Below are 23,030 nucleotides of genomic sequence, written 5' to 3' on the forward strand. Positions count from 1 at the left end.
AGAGCGCAATGGGATAATGCCGGAGAGGGTCTCGCCAGACGATACTGAAACAGCCACCAGAACGGCAGCACCGAGACTGTGTCCACCCTCCCCCACCTCCCTCCCAGTCCCACCGCACTGACGGTCACCTCTGACTTCTCCAGCTGTATCAAGAGTATCTTGTTATCATTCTCAGTTTTCGACTGTGTTCTTTGCCCTGAGGTGACTGGCACTCAGCAATCATATTGAGATAATGATCTTCTTGCCATTAGCAGATTTTCTGTAATAGTTATGGAATATTACTGTGTACTTTTTTGCGCACGCATCATTTGTTCCTACTGTGTTATGGGAACAGTGGATAACTGCAAAGTTTTGAGAGATTCCATTCATTTTAATTGGCAGAATTTCTGTACCAATACACACACACACACACATAAATATATATATAAACAGAGGTAAGTTGAGTTGCAGAGAGGCAGACAGGGACTTGAGTGTAGCTTAAAGTGTGCCTGCATCAATCGCTGAAGAGGTCAGTACACTAACCCACAGCATACTCTGTGTGGAAACCCGGCCCAGCACTCTTTATTAGGAACACACTGGGAAAGGTCTAGGCCCGCTGCACGCACTACGTCTTGGTAACTAACGGCGCTCAAGACGAGAGGTCAGCAGGAGAAGAGCAGGCCTCATTAAAGAAGAAACGATGTTAGAAATCCCCATTAGTAAGGAATGGAGCTGTGTTTTACAGGAGGCCCATTTCTCATGTCCAATTACAAGCCCAGCGCACCGCTGGAGCAAAACGCCATTCCCACACATAAGTTTTCCCCTGATTTCGGTGTGCAAGTATGTTTATGCTCACGCACAGATTACTATACACAGACCAATTACAGACCACGTTTTAGCAATTTGAAAGATATGTTTGGTTCAGTAAACATTGTTCTTTAAACTTATCGTGAAGTCACTCAAGAGCAAAGACAAGGGAGTGCCCTCGACACTCAAATCAGGGTCCAATGCATTTGCAATGTTCTTCCAATACTTTTTAGATTGTGTTCACCCCCTATTCATCAAGGTGAGCCCAGCTCTCCATAGCTCTTCTCATTCACTCCGATCTGTCCTGAGCTCCTTCACCTTTTCCACCCAGTTCTGTGATGATTATGAAGGTGAGCCCGAATTGAGTGTGAGGGAGAGAGGGCGATTGCTGGAGGAGTGGTAAAAAGGTCACACTTGGAGGAACAAGTGGGTAAACACGTCTTAAAAGTGTTACAAATCGATCTGACCCCAGGCCATGTCAGGGGCTCTTCCGGCCTTCTCGTCTGACTGCTTCCTGACTTTTTCCAGTCATACAAACAGGTTGCTTGTGACCAATGTTCTCGACACAGGAAGCAGACAGCACTTTTTGAGGTAACACGCAGGCACACACATGCACACATACACACATTGCATGCATCATGTGTGTACACTCTCAGGAAAGACTGGAGAATCCATCCATCCATTCACCTATCCCTAGTGTTAGTCCATTTTGGTTTATTACCACCTGAGCGCTCATTACATACTTGCCAAGGTTGTTATTGACTTAATCAGTGCAGATGAACCTGATCTTATCCACTAGAAAAATGTGTCTATACAGCCTGATGAACTGGACCCCCTCCAATACCTGGGCTGGAGACCCCAATAGATAATATTCAGTTGTGGGCCGACACCTGGCAAATGAAATTCAATGTGGACAAGTGCAAGGTAATACATGCAGGTAACAAAAATGTCCACTATAATTACACTATGGGAGGAATAGAACTGGATGAAGTAACGCATGAGAAAGACCTAGGAGTCTATGTGGACTCCTCACTTTCTCCATCCAAACAATGTGGAAGCAATAAAAAAGGCAAAGAGGATGTTAGGGTATTTTGTCAGAAGTGTAGAGTTTAAAACAAGGGCAGTGATGTTCAGACTGTACAATGCGCTAGTTAGAGCTCATCTGGATACTGTGTGCAGTTCTGGGCTCCACACTTCAAGAAAGATATCGCTGCTCTAGAGGCAGTTCAGAGGAGAGCAACCAGGCTTATTCCAGGTCTGAAGGGAATGTCCTACTGAGAGACTGAGGGACCTGAACCTTTTCACCCTGGAACAGAGGAGACTATGTGGGGACTTGATCCAAGTCTTCAAAATTATGAAAGGCATCTACCACATCAAACCAGAGGAGCTTTTCCAGATCAGCAGGGACACACGCACCCAGGGACACAAATGGAAATTGGGCTTTCAAAACGGAAAACAGGAGACACTTCTTTAAACAGAGAGTTGTCACAATCTGGAATAAACTACCCAGTGATGTGGTAGAAGCTGAAAGTTTGGAAACATTTAAAAATAGACTGGATAGGATCCTTGGATCACTTAGATATTAATGGACACCAAACGAGCACGATGGGTCGAATGGTCTCCTCTCATTTGTAAACTTTCTTATGTTCTTCTTCTTATGTTCTAAATGCACCCTAGAATGGTCCAACCTATAATCATGAAATCCCAGCACACAGTTATCCAGCGATCCAGCATCCAGCGATCAAGATTAGAATAACGAGATTGTTATATGGTATGTGTTAGTCTTATACAGGACCTCCATGTTTATTAATAATTTCAGGGGTCGTATGGCCCTGTGTACACACACACACCCACAAACATGGAGAGTTTGGAGACACCACGAGGAAGATGTGAGAGGGGGAGAGGCGGGGCAAGCAGGAAATCAGGCAATGACTAAAGCAGCGTTTCAATAATTAAAGAGAATGTAAGTGGGAGAGAGCCACAGGGAATCCAGACGTAATGTGAAGAGACACAGAGAGGAAGGGTGTAGGGCGAGGGGGTGGGGAGCATCAGCGCACAATTAATTAAGCAGCCGAGAAAGTGTACTTTAGAGATGCAATGCGATCTTTTCCTATGGCGGGGGCCGAAAAATGTCCACTGCTCCCGGGGAAAATGCCAGGCTAGGTCTGTTAGGGCCCGGGTGTTGGTGTCGAGGATGATTTCAATGAAACCCATCCGAGTCGTGACTGGGTCGCTTGTTAATGATCGTGTGCTACTGTGCGTCCGTCAGTACGACTTGGGACAGCTCAGCCACTGATTTATTTGCTTCTCGGTTTCTGTGGCTGGGTGGGTGGGAGGCAGGGAGGGTCTGGGATGCGGATTGGTACTTGGGTATGCTAGCTTGTGTGTGTGTGTGTGCGTGCGTGCGTGTTTGAAGGCTGTAATTGGTAAATAAATGCAATGGTCTGTTGTTAATGTTATTTATGAGAGCTACAAAATCAAATTAAAAATGAGTAAAGGCCTGGCACATCATACTACCTGTCCAGATGTTGACTACAGCAAATCAATTTGGTGTGCTGAGACAGGATGCAGAGACAGTTTGAAGAAAACAGACAGACAATTCTAGGAGGAAAAAAGAAAACAATACAGGATGAAAGAAAAATACTATGGTGATCTTTCATGGGAGAAGGAGGTGTGGGGGTAGAACAGAACCAATGGCATTCAGATGAAGAAGGGATGGGGAAGAGGGAGAAGGGCTGGGTGGTAAAAGGTAGGGAGGGAGTGTGTACACAAAGAGACATGACAGACGATGGGAACTCTTATTCTAGCACACAATGAGACAAGATGGCTGGGCTTGTCAATAATCCCTCACCTTTGACCTCTGCTTCCAAATAGGGGTCAAATTGAGAGGTTTGGGGGGGTTTGAAAGAGATGGGGGAGGGGAGGGGGAGGGGGAGGTTGGTGGTTGTCGCCTGGCAACCACACCATGGCAACAACACAGGGGCTCAGCCTTAGCTTAACCTCTTAATGCCTGGAGATAAATTCTCTTATATGTGTCCAATCGGTGCCAGGGATTCCGTTTTGTTGTGGGATTAAAGTATTATTTTCCTATGGTACCTGTTGTTTCTCATGCACTGCTGTTGCTTTTGCTTTGAGCATGTGGCAGGTCATGTTCAGACAGATTTTGTGTTTTGCATGCCTATAATGTAAAAAAATAAAGCCGGAAAAATAAAAAAAAGTGTCACAGGAAGCAGGGATTGGCAAGCAATTCAGTTGGGTACGTTTATCTCCTTCTCCCTGTCCTCATCTTGCCATTGACATTTTGCCTGCTTGTCAAACACAGTCACGACCCCGCAAATTGCAACAGCGCTCCTCGGCGGATCATCTGATTTCATAAATATCATTCTTAAGCGTGCATAGTTTAATCAATGGTACATTTCCAGTTGGTTGGACATTGATTTAGTCCTAGAGAAAAAACTGTAAAGGAATCCTCAGTTGATTGAGCTGAGGTTAAGACCCCAAGTGTGTTAGCTCTGGACAGCCGCTTCACACAAAAGCAGCGTCTTAACTCCAAAATCATTGCTTGACAATTACAGTTCAATGAGAAATATTCATTCAGCCAGGCGCAGGAATCACCCGATAGCGTGGGATGCGACACAGGAGTTAAATACATTCCACTACATCTGTGTGTGTGTGTGTGTGTGTGTGTGTGTGTGTCTGTGTGTGTGTGTGTGTGTGTGTGTGAATCTCAGTTGGATCTTGTGAGACGTACAGGTTACTTCAGAAACAGTGATGCAAAACCCAGGGTTATTATTTTCACAGGAGAGGTATGAACAATGCTGCCAGAGACTGCAGATTTGGGGGGAGCGGGGGAGACACACAAATTAAAATAAAATACTGTGCTAACATCTCAAGGGGAAGGGGTGTAGTACATTTGTGATGCTGCATTATTTCACACGTTCTAAAGGAGCGTTTTAACGAATGCTCACAATGTGTTAAAAAAAGAAAATGAAAGAGACTGCGGGAGCTCGACTCTGCAGCTGCCAAGAGAGTGAAGGAGTGTGTGTGTGTGTGTGTGTGTGCGTGTGTGTGCGTGTGTGTGCGTGTGTGTGTGTGTAAGAATAATAAGATGTGACAGAGTGCGACAGTGCTAAAAGCAAAAAAATCTAATAATTCATAATGGCTTCTAAATTAAAAACCTGTGTTGCTTTTTTTGGCCTCTCCAATCATGAGGTGAGAGCCCCTGTAGTCTTAGATGCAAATGGATGCAATGGTGGAAAAACAACACCGAAAGACATAACAACTGTTCCCTTTTTTTATTTCTACTATACTTTTTAACTTCCACTCTGACTGGGGTCTGTACTATTAATACAGTGCATCTGAATATACCAGTCCTCCACGTGAAGAATTGGCACCATCAGAATATAATAATAATTTGAAACAGGTGGAGGTACGCAGTTGAATATAAAATTATATAGCCTGCAGGGATTGAATTCTCTAACTCTTTTGTTAGCTTAACATTTAAAAATAATAAAATGAAGAAAATTATTTGTTCAATTAAGGTTTCAATTAAGTCACTGGCAGCTCAGCTGTATCAAAACCCAGCAGGGCAGTGTGGCCCTAGGACTATAGCGATACAGGCCTTAGGTGTACAGTGATATATAGGTATACAGGCCCCTAGTGGGTGTGGATAAACATAGTGAATGGGCAGGGGCAGCTAGGTAGACAGAAGGGGTCTTAATTGGGATATTCTGCAAGATCGGGTAACACAGTGCAAGCAAACAAGTTAACCAAGAGCACATTCCTTATTAATTCTTCTTATTAATGATTTATTTGGCCATTCATTATTTATCAGAGGTTTTTACCCGAAGCGTGTTAGCCATTTATTTATTCTTTACTGGAGCAAGAGCCTGGTAGACTACCTTGGCTGCAGGAGGGGGAACAACAACAGCAATATCAGTCTGAATTTGAACCCAGCATCCTCCATTTACAAGAGCGGGGCACGCAGCACTAACAGCTAGAAAACTTCTTAGAGAAAAAGACTCCAAGCACGGCAGTCGCCAAAACAACCTTAACAGCAGAATGGCAGGACACGGACTGGATAATAAAGGTACACACCAGTACAAGACCAGTAAAAGCCTGCCTGTGGGGACCACGACCTAAAGGGTGCAAAAGAGCTGTATTTTACTCTGAATTTGATGCATACGATCCTTTCCCGACCACTATGTTGTCCAGAGCGAAAGGAGCGGGAACAGTGTGGCCCAGATTCGTGGAGCCACATCCAAAACCAAGCAGGTGCAACACAGTGGTTCAAATTGAAAGAGATGTTGCTCTCTTCGCCAAAAATCGAACGGAAGCAAACCCTTTGGGTGAAGATTAATGGAGTGCAATCGCGCTTTGCAAGCTGAAGAAGGTGGCAACAAAAAACAGGGCCCAGATAAACAGGGACCCCTACTATATTATTCAAACAAAGAAGAGCACGGCTGGGTGAGGGGGATCAATAATATTGCACAAAAGAAGTGTGTGTGGAGGAGGGGGGTATGAATTTGTGTCCAGAGTGATGGAACGTCCTGAATCTGCGCATATTTATCAGATGGCAGAATGAAATAGATGTTGCTGTTTGTTGTAAGGAAGAGGGACATTTGGTTGCAGATTAATGCAAACGTATGCACGCTTTCCAAAGAACCTGAGCGGGAAATACAATACACGAGAGCAAATGATAAAACATTATTATAATTATAATAATAATAAACATAAAAATCCAATAACTCCAGCCAAAGAGAAAAGGCTTTGAGCAACGTTGGCTGGACGACAAAGGGATGCTACCGTTCAATCCAAAACAAGGCAAAGCCAGTCGTTTAGTGAGCTGTCCAAAGGCGCCAAGCATTGTCCGAAGGAGGGAAAGCAATATTTATCTCATTTTTGGTTTTCGCTTCGGAAAGGGGGATGCAATTTTTCTGTCCAAATGAAGATGAGTTTACGTCAAGATTTATGCAAAGAGTGAATACAGTCAGCAGTACTTTTAAGGTACTGAACCTAAATGGTATGTGACTAGTCTTCATTATATCTTATAGGCCTACTAGTACAATTTACAGACAGCTAGTCATTTGTGTATTTTGTTGGCATGCTGGTAAAGCGTCATAACAGTAAAGGACAGTGTCGTGACTTCCTTTAAAGTAATACAGCTGGGTGATGATTTTAGAGTGTTTCGGTTTGTCACATTCATTGAGCACTTCCTGCTTTGCCCACTTTAATTAAGCCATGGTAGTTACTCTAACTGCCAGCAGAAAATCAAAGCCAATGAGCCCAGTTACACATGCTCAAATCTCTCTATCTAGGGGACTACCCTCTCCTGTAAGATGTGGAGGATTTATCCATTTTATTTTGTAATATAGCACCCTTTGCTAGCCTTGTAATGGTGTGTACATGCAGAAGAAACCACACAATACATCTTGGCTAATGGTGCCGGCAAAGAAGGAGGAGAAGATGAGGAAGAAGCCAGAGGAGGGGTATTGGACTGCTACAGTAGCCTAAACTCACAGTTAATCCCTTGCACACTATCAGGCTACACACGAATCCGAGCCAGGAATTGTTCATACTCCTCAGCTTCCAGATGGTCTCTACCATGTGTGTGTTTGTATTACAGACTCGAATTAAAACCATCTGTCTGACTAGCTCTCTTCTTTCCTCTTCTCGTCCCCCTGCCCATTTCTTCCCCTCTTCTCTCACCTCCATCACCCCCCACCACCACCACCATCACCTTCTATTCTCCTTTCCTCACCTCTATCTTCTGAGATCTTTTTATTTCAGTGTTAAGCACCCACTGGCTCCACAGACTCCCTGAGCACCACATCAATGTAAAGCCATCATTCATTCACAAAAAAAAAGTCCAAAATAAATATTAATCTCCCTGTTTTGCTCAGTGGCAGCTTTGTATATTAAACTTCCAGATTTCCTCATGCTACAAAACATGAACTCCTTTGGGGAAACATGTCTCGTTTTTTCTATTATTGTCAATGCTATTTTTATCTCTATTGGGTTCTTTTTTTGTTCTTTATAGCTAAACACACCATCCTGTCCCACTAATTCTGACGCCCTGATTCCAATTAAAAAGCCACCAAACAAAAAATAACAGATTCCACGCCTCCGTTTATTTAATCAGCCAACTCTTTTCCCTGCCTCACTCGAAAGACCTTCACAGAGCTGGGCTCTTTTATTCCCGTCTTCAATCACACGGCATGCTTTCTAAATAAAGGTTTGAAGAACACATCTGTTCTGCTTGGCCAGGTTTTACTGACCTGCGTCAATAATTGAGAACTCTTTAGACACTCTGAGGGGGGCAGGGGGGTGGGGAGACAATGCTATTATCGGACAATACAATAATTGGTGCCATTATTACTGCTGCTATTACCCAGACTACTACTGCTGCTACAACTACGAATAATAACAATATTGCTACTACTACTATTTCAGCTAATACTATATGTTATAACAATACTATTACAACTATTACTACTGCTGCTCCTTTAATCAATAGCAATAATAATAATATTATTAATAATAAAACTGGTAATGTATTACAAAAGCATATAGTATTATATGATTTAAAGCAAAACAAAACTGCAATTTATTTATTTTAAAGTCAATTGCATTATAGCTCTATATTCCCTCAGCACTAACACTGCTACTATAATTCTTACTACAGTTACCACTATGGTTGCATTTTAATACCGCACAGCTAGGACCACCATTCAATCTCCTTAAACAGAGATTAAAAAAATAATAAAAAATACAAACGTGTAGGATTTCCGAGTGAGACAGGGCGATAAGACATTTCACTCTTTCCACTTTGGAGTAACCTCTCCCCCCTCCTCCCCCTCTCTTCTTCCATTAATCGGTGTGTAATAAGCACAACTCATTAGCTAATTGACTAATTAGGGTCAAGCTCATATCCTCCTAATGGCAGACAGGCATTGCTGTTCAGGACAACACATTTAACCCCTTCCCAGTCAGCTGTTGACCTATATATTGACTTTGCCCCCAGTCTATCTCCATAGCTGTCCTCAGAATCTGGGGGGGGGGGGGGGGTTGAGTGGATGCTTGTGGGTTCAATCCCAGATGGGGGCACTGCTGTTGTCCCCTTGAGCAAGGTACTGTACCTAGATTGCTCCAGTAAATACACAGCTGTATAAATGGGTAACTATGTTAAAATAATGTGATTTATTGTAACAATTCGAAGTCGCCCTGGATAAGGAATTCTTATAAGTAATCTAATAAAAATATTATATATATCAAAATGGGGCCTGTTTTGTCGTATTTATGTTGTTTATGTTTTCCTGTATATCTGGAATAGATTCATTATAATAATCAAATTCGGCTGAGGTCTTTTCCATGTTTGCGAAAACACACCACTGCGCCGCGCACACACACATTTGCATGTCCTCTTAGGGAGGGAAAGAAATTATATAATTGCAGTCGTATAGTATTCACTCAGAAGTGCGATATCATAAAATTTAATAAGATGAAAGGAAATGATGGAGCAGGAGGTTAATTCTCAATGGTAACGTGATTAAACTAAAAGTGGTAGCTTTATGACAACCCCAGACAATAGTTTTTTTCCTTCTGTCCCTTTGTTTTAAACATTAGGATATCCTTGCTCACACAGATAAGCTGGAGTCAAATCACACATTGACCTGTATATTGACTTTGCCCACAGTACAAGTTCTCTAGCGGAGACTCAGTCACTTTCATAGCCCTTCAGGAAACTTCTCTGTGTTTCTTATTATAGAAGTCATAGGACATTCAAACAAAATTCCTGGCAGCTAAACAAGCCTAGTGGTCAGGAAGCATCACTGTCCACGCCTTTGCATTGCTGACATGGTTTCAAAATCACCTTCTGGAATCCACACTTTTTGGAAAAAGTATTGAGATGACAAAGGTATTTCAAATGGTTTTGATACATTCATTCATGTCCTTTAATAGGGAGGTGGAGGCACATCCTAGCGCCTATTGCTCTCCTACTGACGACACGTCCTCCCTCAGTTTCGAAGACGTTTCTTCATGCCGTGCTCTGCTAATGAAGGCTAGCGTTTATTTTATCTATGAGATCCTTGTCCTAAGTGCTGCTTTAACATCAGACTGGGTCCTCCAAGGTCAGACTGGCAAAACAGATACCTCACATGATTTGATGTGCTGGTGGAGACGGAGACAGATGCAGAGAGTGAGAGAGAGAGAGAGAGAGAGGATAGAGAGAGTGTGAGACTGAGAGCGAGCGAAAGTCACTTTATATATATTTTTTATATAATAAATATAGTAAAGGCTTACTGTTACTTTAACTGAGAATCAAAAAGAGAAGAAACCAGAATAGCTCCTTTGTTCTCGCAGGCTTGGTTGTTTTACACAGATCTGGATCCTTTTAGTCTCAAACAGAGAGGATTGCAAGAGAGAAGGAACAGATTCAAGTGTTTCAAAGCCTACAGAGGTACTGACAAAGGCAACCCCAGGGACTACTTCAGATTCTGTGAAGGAACCAAATAGGAGGGGAATTCAGAGCAGGTGTGTGCTCAGAAATGGAGAGATAGCTGGTGGCTTTGCATTGTAGTGGCTGAAGGTTTGTGGGAAGTGTGCATTCAACCGCAATCAACCAAAGCATGGGAAAGAAAGAAAGAAAGAAAGAAAGAAAGAAAGAAAGAAAGAAAGAAAGAAAGAAAGAAAGAAAGAAAAAGAGCAGAATTGTATCTTTTTGGATTTTCCTATTTCACCTTTCATTACGTTGGCAATTTTGGGGCATAAGTACCTCATAATTTACTTTGTACTTAAGAGAGCACTTACACTAAGTCATTACACTTAATTAAAAGGAAGGTAATGTGATATTGTGTATGACTTTCGCTAAATATACACACAGACTGGAAATTATTTAACAACAAAAGGAAATATGCATCAGCCAACTTTTTCTGATGGTATATGTTCCCAAAGTTGATGATGTAGTAGTGATGATGAAGGGCTATACTAGGGCTGGGCGAAGTTTGGGCAATTCACAATATATATCTCGATATGCCTTGTTTTTATCCAATCAAGCTACAAAATAAGACAAAAGACATTTAAACAAGTCTTTATTTAATCATTAAATATGCAAAACTAACAAATACTACATGCAGGCTGTCATGGTAAATATATGCAGAATGCAATATATAACAGTGGTGTGTGATTACTATTACGTGTGTTATGTTATGGGATATATATATATATATACTGTATATATACGTGTTAATACAAAATAGTTATAATAATAATAATCATAATAATAATAATAATAAAGCTGTTGTACAACTTCACCATCTAATGAAACTTTCTCTTGGTTATGTTGGTTATTGTGCGTCAGTTCACTCTCCTCCATGTCTGTCTGTGTTTCTGATGCTCATTTCTTGCCGCATCCGGCACGTGTGGAAGAACCGGGAAGAACACAAACCGTCCTAAATGACGAAAAATATTGCCGTAAAGAGTGGGATTTGCGACACCACGATATAAACTATCGTTTTAAGCATAATATTAAACAATATATGTTTTTCTATCGTCATATCGCACAGCCCTAGGCTATACATATGTTTATTAGAGTTTCTGCTACAGATACGCAGCTTATTTACTCACAAACACCCTTTGACAGACCAGCACCATAAGTAAATGCACTGTAGTAACACGGGATTTAAATTAGGAGAGAAGGGGCTTCCTCCAGGACTCCCAGTCTGCAACTCTCCCAGCCTGACTTCATCACATTTGATTTGCACTGCACCAAGATCATCCTTCTTGGCTTCCACTCATGACCGTCTCCCCATCTCACAGCTCTGCGTCTCGCACGTTCTCCGAAAATACTCTGGGCAAAGAGCTGGGAGATCACACTCACAAAAGTGGCAAAAATAGAAACAGAACAAGAAAAGGAAGAGAGATAATCCTTCTGCCGGAACTGGGTGGGTTCTGATTCTTTACTAGAAGACTAAGAAGAATAGACCAATGATGGCGAGCCCAGTTCCTGGCGAGAGAAACAATCATGCAGGTGATTTCCAGGTCTCTCTCTACACCATCAATCAGAGAATACCCCTGAACACATGGGTAATTTTGACTAATTAAGCCCAGCAACTGAATCAATTAAGAAGTTAACGGGTTGGATGAAAACAAACAAGAGAGAAAAACAAAACCGTGAACAAGCAGCTGACACACTTTGGACAGTGGCTGTCCCGGAATGCTCTGTGCAAATTGACTGTCAAAATATATCTAAATATATATTGATATCGATTCGATTGACAATGGCAGAGACTGACTGAAGCCGCGCAGCGTATAGATGACACAAAGTGGCGCTGGGTGCCCTCCTGCTGCACAGAGTGCTAATGGACCATGGGCAGCCTCTAACACAGGCAGCCCCCGCTGGAGTCTGTCACAGCTCACTGCTAAATGACCGAGAGGACGCAGCCTGGCCTATAGGCAGATTGCACTGTCTTGTGATCAGGGGGGTGAGGCGAGAGAGAGAGAGAGAGAGAGAAAGAGAGAGAGAGAGTGGAGCTGGGGAGGGGGGTGACAAAGAGAGAGGAAGGGATGGAGAGAGGCAGGGAGGGGCAGTGTGAAGGGGAGTAAAGGGAGAGAAGGGGGATAGAGAGAGAAATCCGAAGAGGGAAGAGATAGAGGGGAAGGTAGGTGGGTAGGGACAGGCAGTAGAAGTAATAGTGACACCACACTTGGCTACCCAGCCATGTAATTGAAGTCATCCAGGCTGCACAGGTCAGAAATACATGAGGTGGACAGGACTGGTTGAAATTTTGGGCTCCGTTAACTACCCAACGTTTGTGTTCACCATGTGTTCATTCCTTCCAATATTAATGCACACATATACAATCACTAACATGTCTGTCGCCAATTTTATGCACACTGACACACAGCGCAAAGAGATTTCCCCAGTGACCCCAGGTGTCCCTTCTTGGTTTAAAGGGAGAGATGAGGAAGAGAGACGTGTACGGAGGATGGGAGAGAGGAGAGAGAGGAGAGAGGGAGCAAACTTTGAAACTGTGCAGGTGGGGAAAGTAGAGAGGAGGGGTGGAAGAAAGGGATGAGACAGGCTGAAAAGTGCATTATATATATATATATATATATATAGAAAGAGAGGGAGGGGGGTGGAATGACCATTGTAGCACAGAAACAAGAGAGTGTGGAAGGAGGCAGAAAAAGAGAGATAGCAGCTGTGGGAAGAGAAACGAGACGAAAGCGGGGAGAGAGAGAGAGGGGGGAGGCTGATAAGGACACTGGGGAAATAGACTGGAGACCGAGGAGGATGTAGAGGAAGGGGGGGCCCGGCGGAGAACGAGAAGTAGAATTAAATCAAGAATAGAAACAGAAAAAGAGAAATGGAAGTGCGGGAAGAGATTGCCGCCACCACCTGCACTCAGTGGTGTGGAACCAGCCTAGCGCTGCCTGCGAGAAACCCGTCTGCTCTACTGAAATGCGGTATCTCACTGCAATAACACCCCCCTCCACTGCTCTCCTCTCCTCTCCTCTCCTCTTCTCTCCTCTCCTCTCTTCCTTCCCCCACCCCCTCGGCTCCTTACAAGATTCCGCTGGGAGCTGGCCTGTTTCGCAGCGGAGAGAATGAGCTGTCAGCTGACATTACTGTAAGCCGCCAGGAGGAGGGAGGGAGAGAGAGAGAGAGAGAGAGACATGGGGGGGGGGGAGACGCTGTCTGGGAATCTACAGTTATCCAAACAGAGACACCTCCCGGTGCGCGATCAAGCAGGCATCAGCATTTGAGAAATAAGAGAGAGAGAGATAGTGAGAGAGAGAGAGAGAGAGAGAGAGAGAGAGAAAGAGGAAAAGAAAGAGAGAAGAAGGAGATTAAATCTATCTGCCTGGCAGAAAAGGCGCGGCTGATTTGGTAACCTATAGGAAAAGACATTAGAATAAACCGGAGCTAAGTGCCCATAGCATCTATTGACTTAGTGCGCCGCTGTCCTGTATAGGTACTGGTGCGTGGGACATTTTCTCCTGCAGGTTTGGGTTTGCCCTTCGTGGTTTGTTTGCCAGTCCTAGTCATGCACGTTTATGACAATGACATCGATTTCATTTTAACCCGCCCGCCCCCTCTCTCTCTCTCTCTCCACACCTTTCCCCCCGTCGCTCCATCACTCAGATGCATCGATCGCCGTTTCCCTCGGTTGCATTCCCCTGCGCTTTTCTCATTCCACTCCTGCGTCACTTTCCCCAAGCCTGCCCGCATGTCTTTAATACCATTTGCAGCAATTTACAATACTTTCATACACGCACAATACACCGCAACGACACGGCGGTAACTGCATCCTGCTGTCCCGCTGTTTTGGGAAAAAAAGGCATCTGCTGAAATAATAAATAATGCATAATAAGAATAATTAGTGTAATCACAGTTGCGTGGGGTTCGTTCACCGTGGTTAGATAAGAGACAGCAGCACAAATAATATTTACAACTGGGGCCATCAACCCGACACTGTGGCTCAGTTGTTTGCATTCAAAGTAAACCAAAACAAATAAACAAATACACCTTCCTCTTGCCAATTCTCTAGTGTTTTCCCTTTCAAAAGCAGTCAACTTTTTTAATTACTCTGGTGGGCCTGAACACATGAACCGGCCCCCCAGCCCTCGCCTGGCTTTAAACTCTCCCTGCCGGCGCAATTCACCCTTCAGATCGGCACACTGCTGTCCTTCCCTGCTCCCTCTTTCTAAAAAAAACATCAATGATCAATCTTTTGTTTTTGTTTTCGATTTGCACTGCTGTCCTGCGTGCTATGCGTTGTGGAGGCTACACACATTAATACACCGTCAGCACAGCCAGTCCCAAGGAAATGAAATGAAGATTTTAGATTAAAAACTATTCGTTCCCGCAGAAATAAAACCAGTGCACAGCAGCGCCAAACACCCGACAGTGCGTTTGCATTTCAAGAAGCGCTAGTAAAATAATGATACAAAAAACAACACTATCACATATATATCATCATCATCATCAGCCTATATTGATCCACTGTTGGATAAAGGCCTCTTCACTTGCTTCGATCTATAGCTCATCTTTTCCATGCCACGCCAGCAAATTGTATTATTTCATCTTCTGATCTTTTGTGTGGTTATATATATACACACACATATACACTTATCTCATAACTTACATCACTATAAATGCCACAATTACCTTACCTGGCTATATAATGACCAGGCTTTTTATACTGTTGTGACACTGTTGTACGCCCACTGCATTAGAATGTGACGTATGACTTATGAACAGTGTATTTCGAGGTAAACATGTCAATGGCTTAAGCAGTACATACTGTGCATAGAGGACATCTCTTTTCCATGGATCGTTAAAGCGGCCTTGGGTGGTGTAAACACTCAGTGACCACATAGGCCAACGGGGTGATGGCTGGGATGCATGACCATAAAGCACCAAAAATGTGCATGTCAAGCTAAATGAGGTTATCCTGTCCGAAGCACGCATGCAGAGATATTGAATAAAGCGTGTATAGGATTGGTTGGGGGCGGCACCGGGGGCAGGATGGTCCAGCTCAGGGCTTAAATGGGGGTGCCCAGACCACAAAAGCGTGTGTGCAGAGTTGTGGAAGTATGCGATTAGCAGCAGGTGCCGGCTGTCTGAGACTCACTACAGCGGACGAACACTGGAGAACAAACGATGGCATATTTTCATCATTACCAGGAGACCCCAAAATGCTACAGTATGTTAATTTCGTTACCATTTGATTTTTAAAGAAACTATAATCTTAATCACCAGACTCTTCTGGGGGAAGACGAGCTAGACACATATTTGTAATCAACCACAACATTTTTGTCAGACACCCAGGTGGTTCACCAAAACAACCAATATCTTAAACCCAGCTATAAAGCGTCCCTCTCTGCTTGAATGGAAGCCTTTTTTTTATTATTTATTTTTAGTTTTTTGTGGAAACCTGTTTTCTAATTCTACCTCCGAGAATTCCAGCAGATGCTCATCAGTTTTGAGCCAACTTCCCATCTTTAAGCGCAGTTCTTCCGATGAATTCTGGGGCATGTAGTTTTGGACCAGTTCACCCAACACGAAAGGCTCCGTCACTTTTGAGCCAGCGTAGGCCTTTAAAATGTTCACCTCTCCGCTACTACTCCGACGCAGCCATTGCAGTAATTTTTCCCACTTCCTGCTCCGATTATGGCTCAGTAGCTGCACACGACATGATTATGTAGTTTTCTTTGTTGAACGAATTGGGTTTTCAGCGTCTCTGTGTCTCCGCTCCCCGCCCTCCCCCCCTTCACTCTCTCCTTAATCAGCTTAGCAAAAACTGCAGCGCCGCTGTCTTGATGCTTTTTTTTAATCGCTGTTTTTTTTCCCCCTTTGTTTCCGCAGCGATCAACAGACGGGGGATTAGGAACGGTTAATTTACAGACAAAATTTAGACACAATTATTATTATTAAAAAAGAGAGAGATACTGAAAGGGAGAGAGAGAGAGAGAGAGAGGAGGAGAAAAAACATACGAACGAGATGCCATTATACCGGGGACAAACAATACTCTGTTCTATGCCCAGTATGGACAAAAAAATGGCCTTCTAACTGTCAGAACGTGTTATCTCGTACAGACAGTGTGTAGAGAGCGGTACGCCGCAACAGCACTGTCACAGTAATGTATAGCTCTTATGTAACAGTGTAAGCTTCAAAGCAGTTCAATTTGTGAATGATTTGACTGTCTTTTCCCTGCTGCTCGTTAGTTAAGTGCATTCACTAAACGCAATGCTTCCTGACACCCACACATGCGTATGTATATATCTATTAGCAAAGCAAATCCACATGATCATCAGCCTTGACTGGACATCCTCTGTGCTTTCCACAATCTGAAGGGCTCAAGCAAATGTCTACCCCTTGGCTTAAGTCATTTATTTTACTTTATTCATTCTATTGTTACTTCAGGACACGTGGTGCAACAGTCCAATACAAAGATCTGTGCCACTGTCCTACGCTCTGCTGCCGAATCGTAAGTGGCATGAAGGCATGAGCTGACTCCTGGCTCTGCTACACCTGCTTCCAGACCTGTCTTGTAAAAGAAAACAACACAAAAGTTCAAGCCTGACCTCTAAAGGTAGAAGAGGGGTACTGCAGCCCCCCACTCCCACACCTCAATCACAAAGACCCATCATCCTAATATTAACAAGGCCATAAGGGGTTAAGGCTTACTTTGCATATTTCTTTCATGGCATGCTGTTCAGTACAGCGAACGCAGGATGACTATGTCTCGTAGTGACACTTTTCTTGTTTATTTTTAAAACACTGGGGGGATCTCACGCACCACTAGGCTAAGTAAAAAAAAATGACCAGCAAACAGCAAACAGGAGAAACCAAGATGCAAACAGTGACAGTGGCAAATATATTTCAGTAAGAAGAGCCAGTTTCCAGAGCCAGAGTTTAAACAGCTTGTGAGCAAGAAGACAAACAGTACTAGGACAGAGAGAGGGGACAGGTGGAGGTCAATGAAAGACAGGGAGAGAGAGAGAGAGATGCTGCCGGTGGAAAGAGGGATGAAATGATAGACAGATGGATAGGCAACCAGAGACAGGGATGCACAGATGGATGTATACAGATGGCCTAGTCTCCTAGTCTTGCATCTCTGTAGTCCGTCCCCATAACATAATATGCATGTATACAGATGTAGTCAAAACTATTCAAACCCTTCATGTCAAACAGAGTAATTGGCTGATTCAATTCACTGAGCAAATATTGTCCATTAAACTCAGGGATCAATAGTATCTTCTCAGAGTTTGTTGAACACTGACGCCTACAGAAAATGTGTGCAGATTGTAGTTGATTGAAATGAGTTAAGATAGTTAAGGTGAGGGGGGTGGGTAAACCTTGGACCGCCACTCTGTAGACATCATCGTCTTCTTAGCTCAGTTCGTTTGACTGCGATCTTTCCAGTCGCAGGCCACTGCAGCGGGAAACCTGCTGATCGTTCCCCACGCAGGGATGTCAGACTCTACACATTTTCCTCCAGACAAACAGACAATAATCTCCCCTCACCCTCTCGCATCTTCCCCAAGACTCCACAGCCCTCTGCACACTGCAGGTCAGTGCCGTCTCTTATTTGCCTAACTTGCTGAGAGAACGGCGGAATCGTGGGAGGGGTCAAACAGGGTCACGCTTGTTAACAGCAAGGCGAGTCAGCGGAGAACAGTGTGTGAACGAAGGCGGTGACAACCCCCCCTCCCTCCCTGCTTCACTCCCGGCTCTTCTCGATGGGGTGAAAGGTCACCGAATGAACATGTTCACTGCCATAATGGTAGAGGGAGGGGGGGAGCGTATTTACATGCATTGACAGCGAAAATAAAGAACCTCCGCTAGAAGAGACAGGGTACGGCGCAAGTCGGAGGCAGGATTTCTCTTTGGCTAGCGTGTGTGTCATAGATTTTCTTCTTCAGCGTCTTTCAAACGCACATTAGGAAAAGTTCATGTTTATCCTCCCTGTTGCCATTGGCAGTATTGAATCTTTTATGTACACACTGAGAGGCGCTGGATTAAGATGCTTCATGGACTGCGGCACTTTTTTCAGCTTTTACAGATTTACAGTGACGTCCTGTGCATTCAGCCGTGCTATACTGCATGGGGGCCAGGAGTAAAGCACGTACTACAGAAAACATGCCTTCGAAATATGCATCATGGTGTATCATTGGTATCGCCCATGGTCCAGTGAAGCAGTGAAGGCAGGTGGAACCCATAGGACAGCACTGTAACACTGGGGCACAAACACATTGAAACCATGTGAAAGGGGCAACAATCCTGCTACTTTACCAAGGGCCGATATTCAACTAGGCTTACAATACATGCAACCTACCATCCCTCCTAAAGGCTATGCATCTCACCGCGCACTCTGAGTAACCTAAAAATGCAAGAGTAGGCCCTATTCTCCAGATGTCAGAGAACAATGCCGATGCTAGAGGCTCCTTGTGTGCTCGGCCTCGGCTGCTACACGTGTCACGGTCCGGAATCGAAATGGCTGCTCCGTGTCAGTGATTACGGAAGGACATTGATCTGAACTCGCTGTCCGTGCTGCCGATCACTGGGGGTGTGAGTACAAAGCAGTGCTGACCCAGGCAGAAGTGGCCTGGTAAAAAACAGCACAGCGCAGTAATAAAGACGACTGGACTACTGGACAATGATGATGGGAATTGGAACCACAGGCGCGTTTAAAAGTAAGAAAAGCCCAGGTGACATTCCCCAAGGTCAACTTGCAAGAGGGGAGACCTCCAGGATAAAATAAAATAAAAATAAGAACTTCAATTAAAATTAGATTTTTAACTAGAATGCTAAGGGCGAAGCGGGGGGGCAGCACTCCCTTGATCACCTCCCCTCCCCTCCCCTCGCAAACGGCACAGAATAAATAAATAAATAATTCAGACCACCAATCAATAAGAAACGCCAACAAAGTCACATACCGACTCAATTTCCTTAATGTCTCTAGTTCCTGGCAGCTGTACAGTTGTTGCATCAAAGCGCTCTCCAGATCAGACCAGAGATTTTCTCCAGGTGTCTCTTTCTACTAGCTGCAGTGTCGCCTTTTTTTTTTTTTTCGGTTACACAATAATCCGCCAAGGCCCTGACGAGGGATGCGGTGCTATAGTCCACAGTTGCCCAACCCAGTCCCAAAGGGAGACCCATTCAAAGCCCAGTTTCCTACACAGAGAGCAGCTCACTGTGGAAATGTATGGTATTAGTGCACACTTGCCTGGCAGAGTGGTTATATTAAGTTCAATTAAACTAAATACGAGCACGGAAGGAATTAAAAGCAGAAAACTCTCAACCCTCGTGGACCGCATTTGAGGAGCACTCTTCCATGGGGTTTGACCTGACCACACACTCAGAAGATCAGTTTCCGTACACAACAGGGCAAGGGGAGGAGGAGCACAAGACTCTTTTGACACTTTATATCAGCACAACACAAGGAGCAGAGGTCACGAGTGGGTTCTGAGATGAGGTGCATTTGGGACTGGGAATGGGAGGCACTCCTTTACACAAAGAGTGGTGGGGGTCTTGCAACAAGCTGAGCAGGGACGTATAGCCTAAGCTGGCTGGCTGACCGACTGTCTGACCGACCAACTGACCGACTGACCAACTAACCGACAAGCTAATTGGCTGACTGGCCGACTCACTCACTAATCTTCTCACGCAGCTCTGGATGATTCAATCCCGTGCTCCATGTGTTTTCAATGTCTAAACTCCTTGCCTGTTTCAATGACTGTGGCTCTCCAGGGCCAGGGCTGCAGATCCTCTAACTGACCTCAGCAACCCACACACACTGGAATGGAGAAAACTCTCCGCCTCTGCCCTGCCGAGTCAAGACAAATGTAAACTACTGCAGCCTGGCACAGCTCCACTACCAGGTCCATAGCTGCCAGATCATAATTTCACTCCTTCACCAAACCCCACAGCCAAAATGGTTTCTCATGTCTTCTACTACCCCCTTCCCATCAATAAACAAAACACAATATATATATAAATACATAAAAAGATCAAATGGTTATTTATATGGCCCCAAGATTATTTATGAAGCTCTCAGGCTCTATTGTCATAGTAGAATGAATGTACAGTGAGTGAGTTATGACCTGTCGCTGGCTACAGAATACATAGCCACTCTGTCCCAATGCTCACCAATAGTGTTGCAAACAGGGGTTTACCGATGCTCACACACAGGACAATTCCTGCTCTTCATTACTTTAGTGAAGCTTTCAATTCAAGTAATTAATTTTGGGGAGGCAGAGGGGCTGCTGTAAAGCATTGCGGAGATTTCAAGTTATAAATAAAGATTGCAAGCAAGTTTTTTATTTCATACATTCTAATTCTGTAGTTCAGTTGGTTAGTTACTTAACAGCTTAGTTAGACAAAGTGTGACAAGGACCGTGAACACTGACCACACCTTTTCAGTCGTGTCCCTTATAGGGGGTGAACAGAAGATAAAAGTTTAGTCCGGTTGTGAGGGTGGAAAGTCACCCTTGAGCTTCGGTACAACAGGAGAAAATTAACTAAAAAAATAATCTTAGCACTGAGATGGGCTCGAAGTATTTAATTAAATCTGAAGCACCCTTTTATGGAATCAACATGGACAGCCCTGGGGTCAATTATAATTGAAATGACAGCTGAGGCAAGGTGCCATTACATACAGGACAATCTGCAAGCCTGTAGACAAGTATTCACATCATCCAGTTCATCAGCTAAACCACAGTCATTAAGTCCTTGGACCATTAACTTGATTGGACCAGAAGCTAGAAGACACTGCGGACCTGCAGGAAAAGACACCGCTGATGTAATGGTTGGCGTCATGTCATTCACAACAACTTCAGAGCTGCAGAGGGCCGCACAGAAATGAGCAGCAACACCACCTGGCACAAATGGGAGCAGGCTCCAACACACCCTTCAGGACGGGAGGGCACTCCAGTCTAAGGGCAATTCCCATCCTTCAGGGTTTATGGTGTTATGAAACCCACCTCGGATCATAAATGAATTGATTGGGCTCATGCTTGGCAGTCAAATCCAACAATTCCACCCAGGTCTGAATCAGCTGCTAATTTAAAAAGTAGCCGAAAACACCCGCAGGAAACCTTACCTGGAAAACTGAAATTGCCTACCCATGGTCTATAGAGTCTCCTGGGGCCTGACGCAGACACGCAGAGAAATGACTGACACACAGCACACACACACACACACACACACACACACACACACACACAGCTTATTCAGCAGAAAATGCTTCATGGGCTTTTCCATTTGAGTACTGTAACCAGGATACAGTATTATTAACAACCACACCACGGACAACCCAAGTTCGTTCATTGCAAACGGGCTTACACATGGTGCAAAATATCTATATCTGTATTTCTATCGATCTGTCTATCTGTGACTAGACAGCAGTGTGTATTGCCCCTGAATCCCCTGCTGAATCACTCTCCTTCACAGACTCTTTGATATTTTGTTCGTACTTCATTGTCTGTAAGACGATATCACCCTTCCTGTCCTTACCCCATAAGCATCTCTCTTTCATAATGTATAAAGTTGCCAAGACAGTATTGATTATCTATAATAATAATAATAATAATAATAATAATAATAATAATAATAATAATAATAATAATAGTTTACTTACCGTCCAAGACAACGTTGCCGTTTGCAATCAGCAATGTTAAGGAGCTACACACCAGCACTGCCCATTGAGAGGTAGCCATACCCGGAGTACTATAATCCGCCGCTATATGTTCTCCCGAAATCAAGTCTCCTCTCTTCCGACGTTAATATCCCCCAGAAAGAAAGAAAAAATCCTGCAGACGGAAACAGATGGTTCATAAACGAAAGGAAAAACAAAGCCTCGGCCCGCCCCCTGAATCCCATCACAATTAGTCCACTATGTATTGATAATGGTGATTGATATTGTGTGTATTGACGCTGTCGCTGTTGTCGTATAGTTGCAAAGGCATCCGTGGCACACCAAAGCAGCCCCGTTTCAGGCAGATAGGGGTCTATGTGTGGGTATAGCGCCTTTACCTCACTAATTAGCCTGGTATCTTTGGGTTGAACTCCCCAGTACTGAGTCCACGGCAGGGATGGTTCAGTTCAGTTCAGTTCACAAGAAGCAGTCTGTTTGGGTTTTGTATTATTATGTCCAGGGTTGCCCCGTTACAACCTGTTTTACATCGACAAGCGCCCCTTAACAGTGTAATAACACCGACACACAATACATAGGAGTCACATATAAAAAGCAGACGATATTTACATTGCGATCTGTTCTTCCTATATTTGAACCCCCCAATAATAACTTATCGATCTATATTTAATGTAAAATACACTCTGCAATCAATCTGATACACACACATACATAGAACCCCCATAAACACACACACACACACACACACACATATATATATATATGTGTGTGTGTGCGTGTGTGCGTATTGAGCGCAGCTTCTTCCTAAGTGTTGAAGTCGATGACTTCGCCTATTTCGAGACACTCGTTTTCCCCACACGACGTGCAACATAGCAAATGAGTTCTTTTACAGCGACAACACACATCTATATTGGTGTATGACCGGGGAAATATAACCCTACTTGTTTATACATGCGTGCATATAGGTGGCATCCCCTCTCCGACCTTCCGCACACAGATTCTTTCTAGAATAAACGCAAAACCCTGTAAAAAAAAAAAAACTCCCCAGTAGCGAAGACACCAAATTCCCCCCGTTTGAA

The 23,030-nt window shown here is 43.9% G+C and overlaps 1 protein-coding gene across 4 annotated transcripts in view; it reads right to left on the bottom strand.

Moving 5' to 3' along the window:
- Window positions 1-23,030, bottom strand: part of cadm3 (cell adhesion molecule 3) — a 58,057-nt gene that overhangs the window by 34,099 nt on the left and 928 nt on the right. For all 4 annotated transcript variants that reach the window (XM_066723154.1, XM_066723155.1, XM_066723157.1 and 1 more), the window contains exon 2: window positions 21,937-22,108. In XM_066723154.1, coding sequence (XP_066579251.1) covers window positions 21,937-22,015 — 79 coding nt within the window. In that variant the 5' untranslated portion in view covers window positions 22,016-22,108. The remainder of the gene's footprint in view (window positions 1-21,936; window positions 22,109-23,030) is intronic.

Source organism: Amia ocellicauda, chromosome 14 (genome assembly GCF_036373705.1).
Source record: "Amia ocellicauda isolate fAmiCal2 chromosome 14, fAmiCal2.hap1, whole genome shotgun sequence".
NCBI classification, from domain to species: Eukaryota; Metazoa; Chordata; class Actinopteri; order Amiiformes; family Amiidae; genus Amia; species Amia ocellicauda.